Source organism: Balaenoptera physalus (genome assembly GCF_965194825.1).
Source record: "Balaenoptera physalus genome assembly, chromosome: 1".
NCBI lineage: Eukaryota > Metazoa > Chordata > Mammalia > Artiodactyla > Balaenopteridae > Balaenoptera > Balaenoptera physalus.
The window spans coordinates 114,506,451-114,529,766 of NC_138882.1; the positions used below are offsets into that span (position 1 = coordinate 114,506,451).

Here is a 23,316-nt window from a genome sequence, read left to right on the forward strand (position 1 = left end):
TGTTAACATTTGCTTGAAAATATTCAGGTGCTCCTATCTGGGTGCATAAATATTTACAAATATTAAAACCTCTTGTTGTATTGACCCCTTTACCATTACCTTCTGCATCTCTTATTACAGTCTTTTCCCACTACGATGGTATGAAACTAGAAATCAATTACAAGAAAAAAACTGGAAAATTCACAAATATGTGGAGATTAAACAACATACTACTGAACAACCAATAATTCAAAGAAAAATCAAAAGATAACAAAAAATATCTTGAGGCAAATGAAAGTGAAAATACAACATATCAAAACTTATGAGATGCAGCAAAAGCAGTTCTAAGAGGGAAGTTCACAGTAATACAGGCCTATGTCAGGAAACCAGAAAAATCTCTAATAAACAACTTAACTTTACATCTCAAGGAACTAGAAAAAGAAGAACAAAGGCCAGAGTTAGCAGAAAGAAGAAAATAACAAAGATCGGAGCAGAATAAATGAAATATAGACTATAAAGACAATAAATAAGATCAATGAAACTAAGAGCTCATTCTTTGAAAAGATAAGCAAAATAGACAAACCTTTAGCTAGAGTCACCAAGAAAAAGAGAGAACTCAAATCAGTAAAATAAGAAGTGGGGCTTCCCTGGTGGCACAGTGGTTGAGAATCTGCCTGCTAATGCAGGGGACACAGGTTCGAGCCCTGGTCTGGGAAGATCCCACATGCCGCTGAGCAACTAGGCCCGTGAGCCACAACTACTGAGCCTGCGCGTCTGGAGCCTGTGCTCCGCAACAAGAGAGGCCACGATAGTGAGAGGCCCGCGCACCGCGATGAAGAGTGGCCCCTGCTTCCCGCAGCTAGAGGAAGCCCTCGCAAAGAAACGAAGACCCAACACAGCCAAAAAAATTAAAATAAATAAATAAATAATAATTAAATGTGCTAATAATAATAATAATTTTTTAAAAATACTTTTAAAAAAAAAAAGTGAAAGAGGAGATGTTACAACTGATACCACAGAAATACAAAGAACCATAAGAGACTACTATGAACTGTACATCAACAAGATGGACAACCTAGAAGAAATGAGTGAATTCCTAGAAACACACAATCTACCAAGACTGAATCATGAAGAAATAGAAAATCTGAACAGACCGATTACCAGTAAGAAGACTGAATCAGTAATTTTAAAACAAACTCCAAACAAACGAAAAGTCCAGGACCAGATGGCTTCATTGGTAAATTCTACTGAACATTCAAAGAATTAATACCAATCCACCTCAAACTCTTTCAAAAAATAAAAGACGAGGGAACACTTCCAAATTCATTTTATGAGACCAGCATTACCCTGATACCAAAACCAGTCAAAGATGTCACAAGAAAATTACAGACCAATATCCCTGATTAACACAGATTCAAAAAATCCTCAACAAAATATTAGCAAGCTAAATTCAACAATATATTAAAAAGATCACACACAACAATATATTAAAATGATCAAGTGGGATCATCCAGAGATGCAAGGATGGTGTAACATCCACAAATCAGTCAATTTGATACACAACATTAACAAAATGAAGAATAAAAACCATATGATCACCTCAATAGATGCAGAAAAAGCATTTGACAAAATTCAAAATCCATTTATGATAAAAACTCTCAACCAAGTGGATGCAGAGGGAATGTACTTCAACATATTAAAGGCCATATATGACAAGCCCACAGCTAACATCACACTCAGTGCTGTTCCTCTAAGATCAAGAACAAGACAAGAATGCTCACTCTTACAACTTTTATTCAACATACTATTAGAAGTCCTAGCCTGAACAATTAGTCAAGAAAAAGAAATACAAAGAAGGCATACATGGTCAACAAACACATGAAAAGATGCTCAACTTCACTAATTATTAGAGAAATGCAAATCAAAACTACAATGAGGTATCACCTCATACCGATCAGAAGAGCCATCATCAAAAAATCTACAAACAATAAATGGTAGAGGGGTGTGGAGAAAAGGGAACCCTCCTACACCGTTGGTGGGAATGTAAATTAGTACAGCCACTATAGAGAACAGCACAGAGGTTCCTCAAAAAAACTAAAAATAGAGTTACCATATGACCCAGTAATCCCACTCCTGGGCATATACCCAGAGAAAACCATAATCCAAAAAGATACACGCACCCCAATGTTCACTGCAGCACTATTTATTGGGTTGGCCAAAAAGTTCATTCAGTATTTTCTAGAAGATGGCTACAGTAGCACTTAGCTGTCTTTAACTTCATTTGAAACAATTTTGTTATACTGTATTGTGACAGCTGTCATATCAGCGTGCATTTTTTTAAAAAACCTATCAAAATTGGTGAATTTTTGTGTAGCCATTTTAATATTGAAGATGGAAGAAAAAAAAGCAACATTTTCAGCATATTATGCTTTATTATTTCAAGAAAGGTAAAAATGCAACTGAAACTCAAAAAAAAGACTTGTGCAGTGTATGGAGAAGGTGCTGTGACTGATCGAACGTGTCAAAAGTAGTTTGCAGAGTTTCATGCTGGAGACTTCTCACTGGACGACACTCCACGGTCGGGTAGAGCAGCTGAAGACGACAGAGATCAAATCGAGAAATTAACTGAGAACAATCAACGTTATACCATGCGGGAGATAGCCGACATACTCAAAATACCCAAATCGAGCATTGAAAATCATTTGCACCAGCTTGGTTATGTGAATCACTTTGATGTCTGGGTTCCACATAAGTTTGGTGAAAAAAACCTTCTTGACTATATTTCTGCATGCAACTCTCTACTTAAATATAACGAAAACGTTCTGTTCTTAAAACAAATTGTGATGGGCAATGAAAAGTGGATACTGTACAATAATGTGGAATGGAAGAGATCGTGGGGCAAGTGAAATGAACCATCACCAACCACACCAAAGGCCGGTCTTCATCCAGAGAAGGTGATGTTGTATATATGATGGGATTGGAAGGGAGTCCTCCATTATGAGCTCCTTCCAGAAAACCAAACGATTAATTCCAACAAGTACTACTCCCGATTAGACCAAATAAAAGCAGCACTCGACGAAAAGCATCCGGAATTAGTCAACAGAAAACGCATACTCTTCCAACAGGATAATGCAAAACCGTATGTTTCTTTGATGACCAGGCAAAAATAGTTACAGCTTGACTGGGAAGTTCTTATTCATCTGCCATATTCACCAGACATTGCACCTTTGGATTTCCATTAATTTCGGTCTTTACAAAATTCTCTTAATGGAAAAAATTTCAATTCCCTGGAAGACTGTAAAAGGCACCTGGAACAGTTCTTTGCTCAAAAAGATAGAGTTTTGGGAAGACGGAATTATGAAGTTGCCTGAAAAATGGCAGAAGGTAGTGGAACAAAACGTTGAATGCACTGTTCAATAAACTTCTTGGTGAAAATGAAAAATCTTTTATTTTTACTTAAAAACTAAAGGAACTTTTTGGCCAACCCAATACAACAGCCAAGACATGGAAGCAACCTAAATGTCCGTCAACAGAGGAATGGATAAAGACAATGTAGTACATATATACAACGGATTATTACTCAGCCATAAAAAAGGAACAAAATAGTGCCATTTGCAAAGATGTGGACAGACCCAGAGACTGTCATACAGAGTGAAGTAAGTCAGAAAGAGAAAAACAAATATCGTATACTATTGATTATATGTGGAATCCAGAAAAAATGGTACAGATAAACTTATTTGCAAAACAGAAATAGAGACACAGATGTAGAGAACAAACTTATGGATACGAAGGGGGGAAGGGAGGGGTGGGATAAACTGGGAGATTGGGATTGACATATATACACTACTATGTTTAAAACAGATAACTACTGAGAACCTACTGTATAGCACAGGGAACTCTACTCAGTGCTCTGTGGTGACCTACATGGGAAGGAAATCTAAAAAAGAGGGGATATATGTATACATATAACTGATTAACTTTGCTGTACAGCAGAAACACAACATTGTACAGCAACTATACTCTAATAAAAATTAATTTTAAAATAAATAAAATAAAATTGATTGCAAAAAAAAAGAAATCCAAATTGGAAAGGAAGAAGTAAAACTGTTTCTATTTGAATATGACATGACATTATATATTAAAAACTCTACCAAAAAACTGCTAGAACTAGTAAACAAATTCAGTAAAGTTATTACAGGATATAAAACCAACAAACAAAAACCTGAGTTTCTATATACTAATAACAAATTATCAGGAAGAGAAATTCCCTATCAAATTTCCAAGGCATTTTTCACAGAAATAGAAAAAAAATTTTACAATTTGTATGGAACCACACAAGACCCAGAACAGCCAAAGCAATCTTGAGAAAGACAAACAAAGCTGGAGGGATCACACTTCCTGATTTCAAACAATATTACAATTATCTCATAAAGCTATAGTAAACAAAACAGTATGGTAAAGGCATAAAAACAAACAGATCAATAGAACAAAATAGACAGCTCAGAAATAAACCAATGTATATATGGTCAAACAGTTTACAACAAAGGAGCCAAGAACATACAATGGGGAAAGGACAGTCTCTTCAATAAACAGTTTTGGGAAAACTGGACAGCCACATGCAAAAGAATGAAACTGGATCACTATCTTAAACCATTCACAAAAATTAACTTAAAATGGAATAAAGACCTGAAACCATAAAACTCCTAGAAGAAAACACAGGATGTAATAAGCTCCTTTACATCAGTCTTGGCAATGATTTTTTGGATTTCACACTAAAAGCAAAGGCAACAGAAGTAAAAATAAACAAGTCAAACTACATCAAACTGAAAAGCTTCTGCAGAGCAAAGGAAACCATCATCAAAATAAAAAAGCAACCTACAGAATGGGAGAAAATATTTTCAAATTACATATTGTGTAATGGGTTAATATGCAACATATATAAGCAACTCATACAACTCAATAGCAAAACGACAAACAATCTGATTAAGAAATGGCCAGAGAATCTGTATAGACACTTTTTCCAAAGAAGACATACAGATGGCCAACAGGCACATGAAAAGGAGCTCAACATCACTAATCAGCAGGGAATGTAAATTAAAACCACAATAAGTTAACACCTCTCTTTTGATAACAGAATGGCTATTATCAAAAGGACAACAAATAAGTGTTAGTGAGGATGTGGAGAAAAGGGAACCCTTGTGCACTATTGGTGGAAAATGTAAATTGGGGCAGCTACTATGGAGAACAGTATGGAGAGTCCACAAAAAATTTAAAATAGGACTACCACATGATCCAACAATTCCACTTCTGGGCATTCATCTGAAGAAAACAAAAACACTGACTCAAAAATATATATGCACCCCCATGTTCACTGCAGCATTATTTACAATACACAAGACATGGAACCTGAGTTTCCATTTATGTATGAATGGATAAAGAAAACACAGGGTGGGGGACATCCCTGGCAGTCCAGTAGTTAAGACTCCCCTCTCCCAAGCAGGGGGCACGGGTTCGATCCCTGGTCAGGGAACTAAGATCCCGCATGCTGCACAGTGTGACCAGTCAGAAGGAAGGAAGGAAGGGAGGGAGGGAGGGAGGGAGAGAGAGAGAGGAAAAAAAAAAGAAAGGAAGGAAGGAAGGAAGAAAGGAAGGAAGGAAGGAAGGAAGGAAGGATAGGAGGGAGGGAGGGAGGGAGGAAGGAAGGAAAAAAGGAAGAAAGGAAGGAAGGAAGAAAGAAAGAGAGGACTTCCCTGGTGGCGCAGTGGTTGAGAATCCGCCTGCCAATGCAGGGGACACGGGTTCGATCCCTGGTCCGGGAAGATCCCACATAAAGCGGAGCAACTAAGCCCATGCACCACAACTACTTAGCCTGCGCTCTAAAGCCCGTGTGCCACAGCTACTGAAACCCGTGTGCCTAGAGCCCGTGCTCTGCAACAAGAGAAGCCATCACAATGAGAAGCCCACGCACCGCAACAAGAGTAGCTCCCCGCTCGCGGCAACTAGAGGAAGACGGCACCCAGCAACAAAGACCCAACTCAGCCAAAAAGAAATAAATAAACAAATAAATAACATTTAATTAGAAAGAAAGAAAGAAAGAAAGAGAAAAGAAAACGTAGGGTGTGTGTATGTGTAAAATGGAATACTGTTCATCCACAGAAAAGAATGAAATCTTGCCATTTGCAACAACATGGATGGACCTGAAGAACATTAGACTAAATGAAATAAATCAAAGACAAATACCATATGATCTCAATTACAAATGGAATCTAAAACAACAACAACAATAACAACAAATTGAGCTCATAGATACAGAAAACAGATTGGTGGCTGCCAGCTGTGGGGAGTAGGGGTAGGAAGGGTGGGCCAAATGGGTGAAGAGGGTCAAAAGGTACAAACTTCCAGTTATAAAACAAGTCATAGGCATGCAGTGTACAGCACAGTGACTATAATTAATAATACTCTATTTCATACTTGAAAATTGCTAAAAGAGAAAAGCCCAAAAGTTCTCATCATAAGAAGAAAGTTTTATAACCATGTACGATGACAGATGTTAACTAGATTATTGTGGTAATCATTTTGCAATATATACAAATATCAAATCATTATGTTGTATGCCTGAAATATAATATGTCAATCATACATCAAAAAACAAAGAAACAAAATCCCAGCAGTGGATGCAGGGTCACACCAGGGATTGAAATGAGAAAAGTTCTAGTTGTCGTTTTTACTTTGCCAGTTGGAGTAAGTTTTCAACTAGTAAAAAGTGGAGCAGGTCCCGGAAAACAAAACAAAACAAAAAAGCAAAGATAAAAGATAGAAAGTTAATAAGTATCCATCTCATGTTGAAGGCGGGGGGGAAATAACAACAAAAGCAAGGAAACCAAATGAAAAAAAAAGAACCAAAATTAATGAAAGAAAAAAACCCCATAAAACAGAACCAGTGGCACCAAAAATCAGTCCTTTGAAAAGACTGATAAAACTGGCAAACATCTGCAGAAGATTAACTAGGAAATCTAGGAAGCAGCTGGATATAAAAATACATGAAATCAGAAATCAGAAGCTCAGAACAAAAATCAGGTTTGGAACTAAAGATCTGGAAGTCTTGAAAATACTGATGGCTGTTTGGAGCCCTGGACAGAAACGAGAAGAGAAATAGGATGAGGAGGATTTTACTGTATTAAGGTGGCAGAGTAAAGATTTTTCTGTCCCTTCTCTCCCTAAAACAAGGAGAAAAGAAAAAATTAAAACAGAGTCCATCTTCATTCATATGAGAGTACTTGGGAAACTCCAAACCACAATACAGGAAAATGGAAAGCCGATGAAAGAATAATAAACACTGCTAAAATGAGGAAGATTAAACTTAAGTGCCCAGCAGAAAGAACAATGAGAAGCAAACCCATTTGTCCCACAGAACCCCAAAAGCCTGAAGAACTGGTGGCACCAGATGAAAAGGGCAGAGGTCAGGTGGGGCACAAAGAATGGAATAATATGCAGAAGTCTGCAGAAAAGGACAGTTGGATTCCCAAGTCACATCCCCAATCCTGCATTTCCCATCAGAAGACGGAAAGTTTATTCTTTCAAGGAACTGAATACACAAGGGAAACACAAGACACAGGGAGGGGAATAGGTGAAGTGTCTACTGAAAATAGGGGTAAGTTTTCTTTATAAACATATCAAGCCAATAAATAAAAAAGGAATGAATGAATTTTTTAAGTCACCATTTTGCATTACCTAATGAATAAATGGATCCTTGCACTGAGCATCAGTAGCTTCTAATTGTGCACAATGAACACCCAGACATTATATGCTTCTTGACAGGAGAAGACACCACACCTATGAGGTAGTCTTGCCCCCACCCCAAAAAACAAACCTCAATCTGGTAAGCCTCTAGGTCTAGCCACCAATTCATAGGAAATGCAGAGAAATAAATGGTCAGCTACCTAACAGGGATATAATCAGCAAGATCCAGGCTGGGAAATCTGCATGTTAAATGACCTGGTTTCTTTAGCAAATAACAGGAAGGGGAGAGAGGGAGGGAAGAAAAGAGGGAGAAAAGAAGAAAGCAAGGAAGGAAAGGTTGAGATGCAAGCTGGAACCTGTAAGTGAAAAAGATTTAAAACATTTATTTTTAATTTGGCAAAACTAAACTGTAATCTTTAAGAGGCATGTTTGCATAATAAGACTAGAAAGAAAAATAAGTTATCACCACAAAAGTCAGGATGTGATTACCTTTGAGGGAACAGAAGACTTGAAATTTGGGCTTCTGCGTTGGCTGGCAACATTCTATTTCTTGACCTGGGATTGGTTACAAAGACCTTCATGTTATAATAATTTATTAACCTATAAATTTATTTTATGCAGTCTACATATGTGCTTTTGTCTTATACCTCTGAAAAGGGTTTTGTTAAAAAAAAAAAAAACTATAATATCCTCAGAAATCTGAGAAAATACTGCATCCATGAAGTAAGATACTGTGAAAGGGAGAATAATAACAAGCTCTAAGAAATGAAATTACAGCCAAAATAAAAAACTCAATAGAACAAAAACCAAAACTATCTGAAAATAGCTAAGAAAATCAGAGTATCAATCTAAGAAATCTAACATGTGACTAGTAAAAGTACAATAAACAGTAAAAGAAATAGATAGAAAATTATCAAAGGAAAAGTAGAAGAAAACATTCTAGAACTGAAGGATAAGAGTCATCAGATTGAAAAGGTAAATCAAATGAAAAAGACTCAGGCCAAGAAAATCAAGGACAAAGATATTATGCTTAGAAAGGCAACTTACAAAGGACTGAGAATAGGAATGACATTATCATTACAGCAACATTAGAGGCTAAAAGACAATGAAACTACTCATTTAAAATTCTGAGCGAAAAATAAATTGGGTGAAAATCAACTTTATAACCAGCCAAATTATCAATCAAGAGTGAAGGTAGGGACTTCCCTGGCAGTCCAGTGGTTAAGACTCCACCCTTCCACTGCAGTGGGCGCGGGTTAGACCCCTGGTCGGGGAACTAAGATCCCACATGCCTCATGGCCCGCCCCCCAAAAAAAGAATGAAGGTAAAATAAGAGTATTTTCAGGTCTACGAAGTCTGTAAGACTTGTCCCCAAACACACGTTCTTTGGCCCTGACAGAAGATACCAAAGAGAGGAACTAAACCAAATAAAAGGCAGACATAAGATACAAGGGAGTCAACATAGCAGACAAGCAAAGGGATGACTGTGAAGGCAAGCCCCAAGACAACATCTTTTAGAGAGCTACGAGTCCAGATTAGAGCAGAACTCCAGAAGAGCTCCAGGAGAATATCTCTAAGAAATATAAACGCAACTGATAAATAACAGATTGACTGTGGAAAAGAACTGCAAGACATCTTACAAACAGTGGAAAGATCTGTGAAGATTTCAATGTTCAAAGAAAACTAAGCAAATTTTCATGAGACAATTTTTAAACCTAGCTGTATGAGAAAGAAATAGAATCCTAGAGATAAGAGCTAAAAACAGCTAACAAATGCCTGACATTGTTCTAAGATCTTTGCATATGTTAACTCACTAAAGCCTCACCATTACTTTGCCGTATCATATTCTATGTGGCTCATATGTGAACTATTTTTATATAATCATACAAAGGTAAACAGGTTTTGATATTTTTTATATAACCATATTGAAAGAATGGAGGAAGAGGCTATGAGAGAAATTCCTCATCCAACATCACAGGAAGAAAATGCCTAAAATTGGTGAATCAAGACAAAGCAATGGGGACTTCCCTGGTGGCGCAGTGGTTAAGAATCCGCCTGCCAATGCAGGGCACATGGGTTCGATCCCTGGTCCGGGAAGATCCCACATGCCGTGGAGCAACTAAGCCCATGCACCACAACCACTGAGCCTGCGCTCTAGATCCCGCGAGCCACAACTACTGAAGCCCACACGCCCCAGAGCCCATGTGTGGCAACTACTGAGCCCGCGGGCTGCAACTACTGAAGCCCGCATACCTAGAGCCTGTGTTCCGCAAAGAGAAGCCACTGCAATGAGAAGCCCGCGCACCGCAACAAGGAGTAGTCCCCACTCGCCGCGACTAGAGAAAGCTCGCACACAGCAAGGAAGACCCAACACAGCCAAAACTAATTAATTAATTAATTAAGACACAGCAATGGGACTTCCCTGGTGGTCCAGTATCTAAGACGCCCTGCTTCCAATGCAGGGGGCCTGAGTTCAATTCCTGGGCAGGGAACCAGATCTCACATGCCTCAACTAAAAGATTCCACATGCCTCAACTAAAAGATTCCGCATGCCACAACGAAGATCCCGCATGCCGCAACTAAGACCTGGCGCAGCCAAATACATAAATAAATATATATTTTTAAAAAGACACAGCAATGTTTTATTTAGAAATATAAAGAAGAAATAGCTATAAGTTAAAAATAGTTGCCTCTAAGAAGGGTAGAGGGAACAGATAAAGCAACTGCATCTTTTTGGTTAAAAGTTTTAAAATTTTACAACTATTTGATGTTTTATACTTGTAGTAAGTAATACTTTGATGAATATTAGAAATTAACTTTAAAAATATAGAAAATGATAAAAGTGAAGAAAAACTCTTGGTAACATCAACATCCACAGCAGTGTTTCCCAAAGGATATCCTCTGCAATAACAGTTCTACATGAAAAAAGTAGAACTAAATGTAGTTCTACTTTTTCCATGCAGTTGCTACATGAAAAAAATAATACCATGTAAAGTGGGGGGCTTTTCCACAAAGGATTACTTTGAAGGCTTTAATATGTTATGACACACTTTATAGTTTTTCCTTAACATTAGACCACAGAACTCCCCACACTCCCTTCCCCTTGAACCAGCTCAAAAAACTACTGTTTTAAGTCAGCAGTTCTCAAATGTAATTAGGTCTATAGACCAGTGTCAATCTATAACAAAGGAAAGCAAGGACAATATATTGAGCTTTAATTGAGTTAAAATTAATCACCTTACCGACCATTCTGTATTTTGAGAGCATATCCTCCTTACATTCTTAGAGCTGAAATACCTCTTCTTTTACGAAATAATGGTGATATGTGGCAGTTTTTTAAAACATTTTTACTTCCCAAAATAAAAAGCTGGCAACCCTAGGTCAGTACACTACCTTCATCCCACCAAGAAAAGCTAAAGGTCTGTGCAAGTCAAATCTGGGAATCTTCAGAAAACTCTTTTACTCAAATGATGAACGAAAGAATCCTCTGAGGATAGGAGTCACCACAGAAATAGAAAGATAATACAGAGAGAAATATCATAAAAAAAAAAGACAACTAAGAAAAAGGAGAAAGTAGCGTATCAGATGTACCTAATAGGTTAGGTAAAATAAGTAATAAAAACTGTTTATCGAAGTTAACAATTCCAGTCGCATATGATCATTGAGCTTAAATGCCAGACGACACGGGGTTTAGAAGCAAAGACTAACAGGCTAAGTTTAGCTTACTCTTTCTAAAAGCTTAGCTCCTCAAGGAGGTAAAAAGACATTTTGGGGTGGGAAAAAATCTGAGCATTAATACAAGCTACTGGTTGCAAGAATGAAGAGGCTGTTGAAACTAGATTATTTTTTAACCATAAATATTCATATTCTAACAAACCTATTCTCTTACTTTCATACACTGATGATTAAGTCTGAATCTTCTGTGTAAAACATATATTAAAAACAGACTCAAACAATTTTCTAGAAATTTATGACCTAATAACTTCAAACAAATGGAATTTGCATTTCAAATTACAAGTGAAAGAAAATATTTTGCTTTCTAAAACTTTACACAGTGTCTGGCACCAAGTAGGTACTTAATAATTATCTCTTGAATAAATTAATGAAAGCCTATACTTACCAGTACACATACTACTTAAAAAAAGAAAAATCCACCTATCAGGCAAATATCACTATCCTATGAATACACATATGCTACACAAAAAGCCAAAAACTCTTTTTAAATTGCCCTTAATTTCACCTCACTTGAAGACAAACTAAAAGCAGAGGCAAATTCTCCACCCCAACCTCAGGTTCGGCCTGTGCCCTGTAGAGTTAAAAATAGCTTAGCCAGCTAACAGGTCAGGCAATGACAGAAGTGTTTACAATTTCAGTGAGTGTGGCTTTGGCTCTCTTCATAAAATTATAGAAAATATAAAAACCTTAAAATTTAGGATAAAATACCAGGTTTTATAGAACACTTCTGTATGCTCAGGCTTTTGCAACAAGTATATAATATATTGTGATCACAAAAAGATTTTTATGAACTATTAAAAAGGATGGTTAACTTTTTTAAAAATTGTAAATGACACTTACATTAATATATCAAGTGTTTTCAGAATGGCAAAGAAATACCAAACATTTAGAGAGAGTATAAGATTTCAAGAATATACTGGATTTTTTAAAATGACAGTTGGTTAAGTCTTTTCATCACAACATCCACAGTCATCTAAACTATTTGTGCAAACAGAAAACAGAATGTCTCCACAATGACATTTTATTATTACCTAGTAATATTAGTTTGCAGATCTCTGATGATATATTAGTTGTGAGATGATTAGTTATTTTGCATAGAAGTTAGTTATATTGCATACAATAGATAGCAGGTAACTATAGATTTAAAACACCAAAACCAACAATCCTAATAATATACATAAAAACCATAGATAACTGTGAGTTAAATATATATTCACGTTCAAGTCCAAAACTGGTAAGGTTAAATGAAACTCCACTAAAAATTCAGCCAAAAATGAACTGAATGGAAAGTTCAGAATTTTCACTGTAATCCTGCAGAATTTGGTCCTAAGACCAAACAGAACTGCGGTATCCTTGCTGCAAGCCAACAATGCCCTAGAGTTAAAAAGTTCCAATTCCTAAAAGAAAAATATGAACTGGATCTTGGATAGTACAACAGAACAGACAGATTTTAAAGGGCTTGAAAACATCTTCATCTTATTATACTGTTTAACTTTCTCAGGATCATTCACATCTCCTTTTTTCCTAATAACAATGCCATAAGATAGGAAGGGGAGACTACTCTTCCCTTCAACAAATAAGAAATCTGTAACTCAGAAATAAAAATCACTTCCTTGACTAACACAATATTTTAAGTCAACTATACTCCAATAAAAATTTTTAAAAACAATCACTTCCTTGAAGATCTAAAGAAAGTCACATCGTCTCTGAAACAGATGAAGTTATTCTAGATATTTGTCATTTTGGATCCCAAATATGAAATGAAGTCACAAAATATAGTGGGAAGGCCAAGAACATTTTCAGACTTAACAAGTGGTGAAATCAGGTCATTCATTACCACTAACAAGCCTTCTGTCCATAGTATATTTAACCACAAGGCTTCCACAAGCCTAATTTACCAATGATGAAATGTCTTTCTGGAGATGGTTCAACTTGCATGTTAAGTTTCCTGGGTAAGAACAGCTGGCTGTCCCTGATTCTGACACAATAAAAAGTTCAAAAACAACCGTCTCTTTTTTACTTTTTCAAACTTCTGCATATAAGAGTCTCATATAGATAAATACAAAAGGACTTTTATAAATAGTTCCAACACTAACAAAACTGGGACATTAAGATATTTACGGACTTCCTTGGTGATCCAGTGGTTAAGAATCCGCCTTCCAATGCAGGGTATGGGGAACCACATGCCGCGGGGCAACTAAGCCCGCACCCTCTAGAGCCCGTGTGCCACGACAAGAGAGCCTGAGCACCGCAACTACTGAGCCCGCGCACCCTAGAGCCCGCGTGCCACAACTAGAGAGAAGCTCGCGCACCGCAACAAAAGACCCCGCATGCTGCAAATAAGACCCAATGCAGCCAAATAAATAAATAAATGAATTTTTTTTTTAAAAAAAGGTATTTATTAGGCTAGGGAACTATATCCAATCTCCTGGGATAAACCATAATGGAAAAGAATATTTTAAAAAAGAATGTATATGTGTATATAACTGAGTCACTCTGCTATACAGCAGAAATTAGCACAACATTGTAAATCAACTATACTTCAATAAATTTTTAAAAAGATATTTATTAGGCTAAAAATGCTACAAATAAAGTATCACATGTTACTTTTCTCCTCTCATAGGAGTATTACATCCTTGCATCTCAATATCTAGCCATACACTCCACCTTTCAATTCTTCAAAACCAAGATCTTTCCCACCCAAGACATTCATACATATTGTACCTACTCCCAAAACTGCCCACCCCAACTCCTCCATTTTTTGAATAGCTGATTCTTCTAAGTAATTATATCAAAATAGTTGCACTCTACAATACTATCAGAGAAGTCTTATTCTTTAAAGCACTTATAGCATATTTACATTTCTTTTTTCTCAATTCTTTATTTTGAAAGTTGTCAAATATAGTCAAAACATAATAATCATCAGTATACTCTTCACCTAGATTCACCAATTAATATTTCACATTTCTCTCCCTCTCTCTCCAACACACACACACAGATTTTTTGCTGATCCATTTGAAAGCTGCAGACACCATGACACTTCACCAGCAAATATCAGCATGTACCCTCTTAAAACAATGATCTTTCTCCTATGTAGCCACAAGACCATTATCCTTCGCAGCAAATTTAACATTAATATCATCACCTAATGTACAGTCCAAATTCTCCCATTTGACACACAAAAAAAATGTTCTTAAAAGCTTTTTTCAAAACCTAGGATCTTAGTCAAGGTTCACACATTGCATTTGTCATGTCTCTTTTGCCTCCTTTAATCTCAACTTTATCCCTGTCCTTGTTTTGTTATTTTGTATTTTTAACACTCAACATTTTTTCATGTCAGCTATCTTGGTAGCATGCTACACATTCTGGATTTGCCTTATCCTTTCCTCATGATTAAAGTTAAACAGTTTTAGCAAAAACACTACATAGGTGATACTGTGTGTTTACTTGTTTCCTGTGTGTATGTGTCTGTGTGTGTCTCCATCCTCCAAAATACTGCACACTCCACAAAAGCAGTGAAAATGTCTATGCTGTTCCACAATATATCTCTAGCATCTAAAACTACATCCCACATTATAAGGTCCTCAATAATATTTGTTGAATAAGAAAATAAATTCTCCATAGCATATAGCACTAAATTATAGTACTTTCTTCAAGATGAGCACCCAACAGATATCTGTTGATGTTAGTTCATGATTAAAAGGTAATGTAAAAGATACATGCACCCCAATGTTCACAGCAGCACTATTTACAATAGACAAGATATGGAAGCAACCTAAATGTCCAATGACAGATGGATAAAGAAGATATGGGTGTGTGTGTGTGTGTGTGTGTGTGTGTGTGTGTGTGTGTGTGTAATGGAATATTACTCAGCCGTAAAAAAGAAATAATGACATTTGCAGCAACATGGATGGACGTAGAGATTATCATGCTAAGTGAAGTAAGCAAGACAGAGAAAAACAAATATTGTATGATATCACTTGTATGTGGAATCTTTAAACAAAAAAATGATATAAATGAACAAGAAAACAAACTTGTGGTTACCAAGGGGGAAAGGGGGGAGGGCTAAATTAGGAGTTTGGGATTAACATATACACACTGCTATGTGTATAGATAACTAGCAAGGACCTAAAATAGATAACAAGCAAGGACCTACTGCATAACACATGGAACTATACTCAATATTTTGTAATAACTATAAGGTAAAAGAATCTGAAAAAGAAAAAATATATATATAACAATCACTTTACTGTACACCTGAAACTAACACAACATTGTAAATCAACTATACTTCAATAAAAATAATTAAATTTAAAAACTCACAAATCCCTGTTTTTAAAAAAAAAAAAGGTAATGTCATTAGGATCCACAACTACATTATGAGGAGAATATTTTGAAATTCAGTATAAATGTATTTTTAGTACTAGGTAAGCGTTCTTAACCAGAGCTGCATAAACTACTCTTCGAATAGAGAATTCATGAACTGCTATCAAAAAGTCCTCAACTGTCAATAGAGGAGTTCAAGTTTCCATAAAGAAACTTTAAACTGTGAGGAGGAAATGATGATCTCTCTTCTCATTGAAAACTGGTTTATTTTGTTTCTATATGTTTAAAACATCTTAATATCATAAAACTATAATTCTTAAAAAAAAAAAAAAAAAAAACCTCACCTAGGAATAGTAAAGCAGCAGTATTTGTGCCAGATAGTCCTCAAAGAGCTGAGTTCTTTTTTTGGTGTGTATTAACAACTTAGCTTATGTCTAGTTATAGCACCTAAGCTTTTTGAAAAATATGTGTTTACCATTTTTCTCCTATGTACACACTTTCAGAAAGAAGAACTTGGCGGAAGGTCTGCTGGGGCACTCAATTCCTTCACTCACAAGGTAGAGTCTAATCAGAGAAAAAAGAAGCTACAAATATTAAATACCTCAACTTTCTCCCACCCCTTTTCCCCTAAACCTATCCACAAAAGCAAGTACCTAATAAGCTTCTCTAAGAAAGAAAAGCCTCTTCTCTCCAGTATGAGAGCGAGATCTCGCATTGAGAATCTCACTTTACCAATTATTTCCTTTCCTTTATTTTATTTTTTTTTATTTTTTTTTTAAAGAAATTCACGTTCTTTTATTTATTTATATATTTACTTATGACTGTGTTGAGTCTTCATTTCTGTGCGAGGGCTTTTCTCCGGTTGCGGCGAGCGGGGGCCACTCTTCATCGCAGTGCGCGGGCCTCTCACCATCGCGGCCTCTCTTGTTGTGGAGCACAGGCTCCAGACGCGCAGGCTCAGTAGTTGTGGCTCACGGGCCCAGTTGCTCCGTGGCATGTGGGATCTTCCCGGACCAGGGCTCGAACCCATGTCCCCTGCATTGGCAGGCAGATTCTCAACCACTGCGCCACCAGGGAAGCCCTTTCCTTTATTTTAAATCTCCAACTCTCCTTGGTGTAAATCTGCCGTAACCAAAATCAAATTAAAAACAAACAAAAACAACAAAAGTCTTTACAAACTACATCTCCATTTTTCTCATTCTTTTCACCAATAAACTTTAAAAAGCACACTCCACTTAATCCATAGCAAACTGACAGTCCTAATTAACAGTTGCATCAAAGACCTCCAAATGACCCAATACCAGACAATACTCTAATTTCAGTTCTCATTGTACCTAAATCTTTACATAATAACTGATGATCACGACATACTGCTTGAAATTCACTTCTCTTAGTTTCTAAAATACTCCTCAACCCTAGTGCACGACTCTTCTCTCCCATCTATCTGACATTTCCTGTTACTGATTCTTCCTCCTTTGCCAACCCTTTAAATGGTGGAGTTGCCTAGGGTTCCCTCCTCTTGTGCTACATGTTCTGCTTGTCCTAATTAGTCATGTTCTCCTAACGCTTCACCTAATTTTTGTCTGTTGACAATTTCTAAATCTTTCATCTCCAGCCCCATCCTATCTCAAAAGCTTCTGACCCTCATTTGGAACTGCCCACTAGACACCTCAACCTGGATTCTCCCAGCACCTTTAACTTAACAAAACTAACATTCTCTTCAAATTCCTCCCCTTTCTCCAGTATTCCCTATCTCAGCTAATTCCATTACTATCTGACCATCTCTATCTGAAAATTTGTTATCCTTGATTCCTCCCTAATCCTCTTCCCTAACCCTCCAAATATTCACCAAATCCTGCTGATTCTCCCTTAAAGACCACCTCCCAAATATCACCTATAACCACAGCCTTATTTCAGATCATTATCAGCTCTCACCTGCACTATTACCATCAACTCCTAACTGATCTTTTTGCCACCAACCCCACCACTGATTTAATGCACTTTCAATTTGCTGTAAGGAAAACCTGTTTTAGCCACTCACTCCTTTGCTTAAAGAGCTCCAGTGGGCCCTATGCCTAGACAAGTCATTAACTAAAGGACATATAATTTTCACATTTTAACTCTATGAAATGCAAATCTGCCTTACAACTGCTGGTAACTCCTAATCACTAACTAGCCAAGCAGCAGCAGCAAAGTACTCCTCACTGCCAGTGCATATGCACACAATAAGAACACCAGCATCAAAACATAGAGAATGGGTATCAGAAGCCACTGGGGAGAAAATATTAGAGAAAATACTGAGGCACCTTCTATCCCTCCAGGAAACAAATGATTATGGGTGAAGTCAGGGTACACATAGTAAATCAGACATGTTCAGCTGGTCTCCTAAAGTGAGAATCAAGAAAAGACCTGCTCTACTTCACTATAAACCGGCAATAGAGACCATCACCAATCTTTATATAATTATTTTAATTCTTATATAGATTAGTTTAGGAAATACTATCACCAATATTCATGATGGCACCAAAATTGACACTGTGAGGGAAAGCTATGCTATAAAACTCAAGTAGTGATTCAGAATCCACACACACACACACAAAAACTATTAGAACTAATAAATCAGTTCAGCAAGGTTGCAGAACACAAGATTAACATACAAAAATCAATAGTGTTTCTATATACTAGCAATGAACAATCAGAAAATGAAATTAAGAAAAAATTCCATTTGCAATAGTACCAAAAAGAACAAAATACTTAGGCATAAATTTAACAAAAAAGTGGAAGGCTTGTACAACGAAAACTACACAACAGAGAGAGGAATTAAATAAGACCTAAATGAATGGAAAGTCATCCCATGTTCATAGATGTTAACATTGTTAAGATGGCAATACTTCCCAAATTGACGTAAACATTCAATGCAATATCTATCAATATACAGGTGCCTTTTCTGCAGAAACTGACAGATCTTAAAATTCACATAAAGCAAGGAACACAGAATACCTAAATAACCTTGGAAAAGAATGACAAAACTAGTTTAAGCACGCCCCAATTTCAGAACTTAAAGCAAAAGTAATCAAGATGTTATGATACAGGCATAAGGACACATAAGTGGAGGGAATGAAATCAAGAATCCAGAAACAAACGCTTACGTTTATGGTCAATTGATCTTTGAAAAGATTGCCAAAACAATTCCATAGGGAAAGAAGAGTTTTTTAACAAAGGATTCGAGGGAACTGGTATTCACATGTAAAAAGAATAAAGCTGGACACTTACCTCACACCATACACAAAAATTAACACAAAATAGATCATAGACTAAATGTGAGAGCTAAAACTATACAATTCTTAGAAAAAAAGCATAGGAGTAAATCTTTGTGACCTTGTGTTAGGCAACAGTTTCTCAGATATGACATCAAAAGCACAAGCAAAAAAAGAAAAAGGGATAAATTAAACTTCATCAAAATTAAAATCTTCTGTGCTTCAAAGGACACCATCAAGTGAAAAGACAATCCACAGGAGAAAATAATTGCACATCATACATCTGTTAAGGGACTTGTATCCAAAATATACAAAGAATGCTTACAACTCTCAGTAAAAAAAGAAATAATCCAATTTGTTTTTAAATAGGCAAAGGACCTGAATAGACAGTTCTTCAAAGAAGGTATACAACAGGCCAATAACTACAGGGTTTAAAACACGCTCAACAACATTAGCCATCAGGGTAATGCAAATCAAAACCATGATGAGATACCACTGCACACCCACTAGGATGATTATAATCAAAAAGACAGACAAGTACAAGCAAGGATGTGGAGAAACTGCAACCCTTAGTTGCTGGTGAGGCTGTAAAAGGGTGCAGGGTCTTTGGAAAATGGTTTGGCAGTTCCTCAAAACTTTAAACACAGAGGTATCGTCTGACCCAGCAATTCCACTCCTAGCTACGTATCCAAGAGAAATGGAAGCATGTGTCCATACAAACCCTGTGCATGTATGTTTATAGTAGCATTACTCATAACAGCTAAAAAGTGGGGAAAAAAAAAACCAATGTCCATTAACTGATGAATAAACAAAATACATGTCTATATAATGAAATATATTTTAGCCATAAAAAGGAAATACTGATACATGCTACAACATGGATGTACCTTGAAAACATTATGCTAGGTGAAAGAAGCCAAACACAAAAGGCCACAAAACGTATGATTTTACTTATATGAAATGTCCAGGATAGGCAAAACATAAACCCACAAAGTAGATTAGTGGTTTTCAGGGGCTAGGGGGAAGAGGCGGAAATGAAGAATGAATGCTAATTGGTATGGGGTTTCTTTTTGGGGTAATAAAATGTTCTAAAATTAGATAATGGTGATGATTCTACACTCTATGAATTTTTTTAAAAGACACTGAATTGTATACTTTAAAAGGATGAATTATAATGGCATATGAAGTATCTCAATAAAAATGTTATTTTTGGGCTTCCCTGGTGGCGCAGTGGTTGAGAATCTGCCTGCCAATGCAGGGGACACGGGTTCGAGCCCTGGTCTGGGAAGATCCCACATGCCGCGGAGCAACTAGGCCCGTGAGCCACAACTACTGAGCCTGCGCGTCTGGAGCCTGTGCTCCGCAACAAGAGAGGCCGCGATAGTGAGAGGCCCGCACACCGCAATGAAGAGTGGCCCCCGCTTGCCACAACTAGAGAAAGCCCTCACACAGAAACGAAGACCCAACACAGCCAATAAATAAATAAATAATAAAAGTGTAAAAAAAAAAAAAAAATGTTATTTTTTTAACTGTTTTTTTTAAGTAATTCAAAACAAGCAAATTTTTAACAGAAAGAAGTCATAGAAATACCTTAACCCAATGTCCTTTATACTTTCCTTTTTATGTTTATACAAGAATGATAGATAATAAAAAGCTGTCTTTCAATCGGCATAAAATAAAAATTCTACATGATAAGCTCTGTGTTCCAGCTTAATTAATAGGGTCTTTTCTTTCTTAATGATACACTAAATAATAGCACATCCTGCAATTGTTGGCATCTCATAGTTGATGAAATACAGCATTTTACAGAGTTGTAATGAGTATCTTGGCAGGAAAAAACATTTTTCATTTTGTGTAATTATTTTAGTGCGTATTAAAAATATATTCATTCCTAAACTGATGGTTATTATAGAATAAAGTTAAATGAGTTAAAGTTAATATAAAGAAAACCATTTAGTAAATAATAATAGAGATACTCAGATATGGCAAGAAATCACTTTGGCAACAAAATTAAGTTTAAGAAACACATTGGTCAAAAGAATAAAGTTTAAATCCCTACAAAATATAAAATGCTTCTGTAAGTTAACCTCTCATACAATCCTCATTCCCACTCCCCAATATTCCAATCACAACAATAATTCATTATTTCTCATTATTCCTGTGAGATGACGTTGTCAACAAACAGACCATAAAGGGCTTTATCTGTTACGTTTGGAACTTATAAACATTACAGGCTCACTCAGTATTCACACGATATTGGTTCCAGGACCCCCACCCCCACCCCTTCTCCCCTGACCCCTCAGACACCAAAATCCAAGGATGCTCTAGTCCTTCATATAAAATGGTATAGTATTTGCATATAACGTATCTTCCCATATACTTTAAATCATCTCTTGGTTACTTATAATACCTAATACAATGTAAAGGCTGTGTAAAGAGTTGTCAATGCAAGACAAATTCAATTTTTGCTTTTGGGAACTTTCTGGAATTTTTTTCCTATATATTTTCCATCTAAGGTTGGTTGAATCCACGAATGCAGAACTCCACAGATATGAGGGCTGACTGTATTTCTAAATCTTTTTTTTTTCCCCACCTTGGCCCAATGTTCCTGAAAATCCCATTAATAACAGCAACTCGGGGCTTCCCTGGTGGCGCAGTGGTTGAGAATCTGCCTGCCAATGCAGGGGACACGGGTTCGAGCCCTGGTCCAGGAAGATCCCACATGCCACGGAGCAACTAGGCCCGTGAGCCACAATTACTGAGCCTGCGCGTCTGGAGCCTGTGCCCCGCAACGGGAGGGGCCGCGATGGTGAGAGGCCTGCGTACCGCGATGAAGAGTGGCCCCCGCTTGCCACAACTAGAGAAAGCCCTCGCAGAGAAACGAAGACCCAACACAGCCAAGAATAAATAAATAAACAAAGTAAACAATGCCTTAAAAAAAAAAAAAAATTCTTTAAAAAAAAAAAAAAAAAAAAAAAAAATAACAGCAACTCGCTACAGCAGGGGTCCCCAACCCCACCCCGGGCCACGGACCGGTACCAGTCTGTGGCCTGTTAGGAACCAGGCCCCACAGGAGGAGGTAAGCGGCAGGTGAGCAAGCTAAGCTTCATCTGTATTTACAGCCAGTCCCCATGGCTCGCATTACCACCTGAGCTCCGCCCCTAGTCAGATCAGCTATAGGAGCACGAACCCTACTGTGAAATGCGCATGCGAGGGATGTAGGTTGCGTGCTCCCTATGAGAATCTAATGCTTGATGATCTGAGGTGGAGCTGAGGCGGTGATGCTAGCACTGGGGAGCAGCTGCAAATACAGATTATCATTAGCAGAGAGGTCTGACTACACATAGACCATAATAAATCAATTGCTTGCAGACTCAAATCAAAACCCTATCAGTAAGTGGCAAGTGACAATTAAGCTGCATCTGGTGGCAGGCTTTATAGTGAGTTGATGTACTTCAATTGTACAGCTGCACCTGGTGGCAGGCTTTAAGTCAGAATCCGACACTTATTTTAGTCCGCACATGGCCCGCCCATTGTTTTATTTACCACTTCCGTCCGCCCCTCTTTCCTGCACTGCGCACTTGTCTCAGTCAGTTTTGGTAAGCCCACAGGCTAACCCTAGCCAAAATTAGTAAAAAACAAACGTTGCTGGAGAGCTTCTTTGAAAAGGGGGAAGACCCGATGATGAGACAGCAAAAGACTCTAAGACTGTCAACAAAAAGAAAGCTGCATTTAAAAGAAAATACCAAGAATGCTACTAAAATTATGGGTTCATTGCAACAGGTGATTCACATGCTCCAAGCCCGCTTTGTATAATATGTGGCAACCGGCTATCCAACGAAGCCATGAAACCTTCAAAACTGCTTTGCCACATGCAGACCAAGCACCCTGCATTAAAAGACAAGCCTTTGGAGTTTTTCTAAAGAAAAAAACGTAAACACGAAGAACAGAAGCAATTATTGAAGGCCACCACTTCATCAAATGTGTCTGCACTGTGAACATCATTCTTAGTGGCTAACTGCATTGCTAAAGCTAAGAAGCCCTTTACCATTGGTGAAGAGTGGATCCTGCCTGCTGCTAAGGACATTTGTTGTGAACTTTTAGGAGAGGCTGCAGTTCAAAAGGTGGCACGTGTTCCTCTTTCAGCTAGCACCATAACTAGATGAAATGACAAAACAGCAGAGAACACTGAGGCACAACTGTTAGAGGATTAACGAATCACCATGGTACACAATCCAGGTTGATGAGTCTACCGATGTTGACAACAAGGCAACAATGC

The 23,316-nt window shown here is 37.3% G+C and overlaps 1 protein-coding gene across 4 annotated transcripts in view; it reads right to left on the reverse strand.

Moving 5' to 3' along the window:
* Nucleotides 1-23,316, reverse strand: part of MTF2 (metal response element binding transcription factor 2) — an 83,132-nt gene that overhangs the window by 45,710 nt on the left and 14,106 nt on the right. For 3 of the 4 annotated variants that reach the window (XR_014268091.1, XM_082477493.1, XM_082477491.1), the window contains exon 2: nt 8,209-8,274. The exons of the other annotated variant lie outside the window; for it this stretch is intronic. Coding sequence is in view for 2 of the 3 variants with exons in the window: in XM_082477493.1 (XP_082333619.1) it covers nt 8,209-8,274 (66 nt within the window). In the remaining variant the exon portion in view is untranslated. The remainder of the gene's footprint in view (nt 1-8,208; nt 8,275-23,316) is intronic. 4 annotated transcript variants of the gene reach the window in all.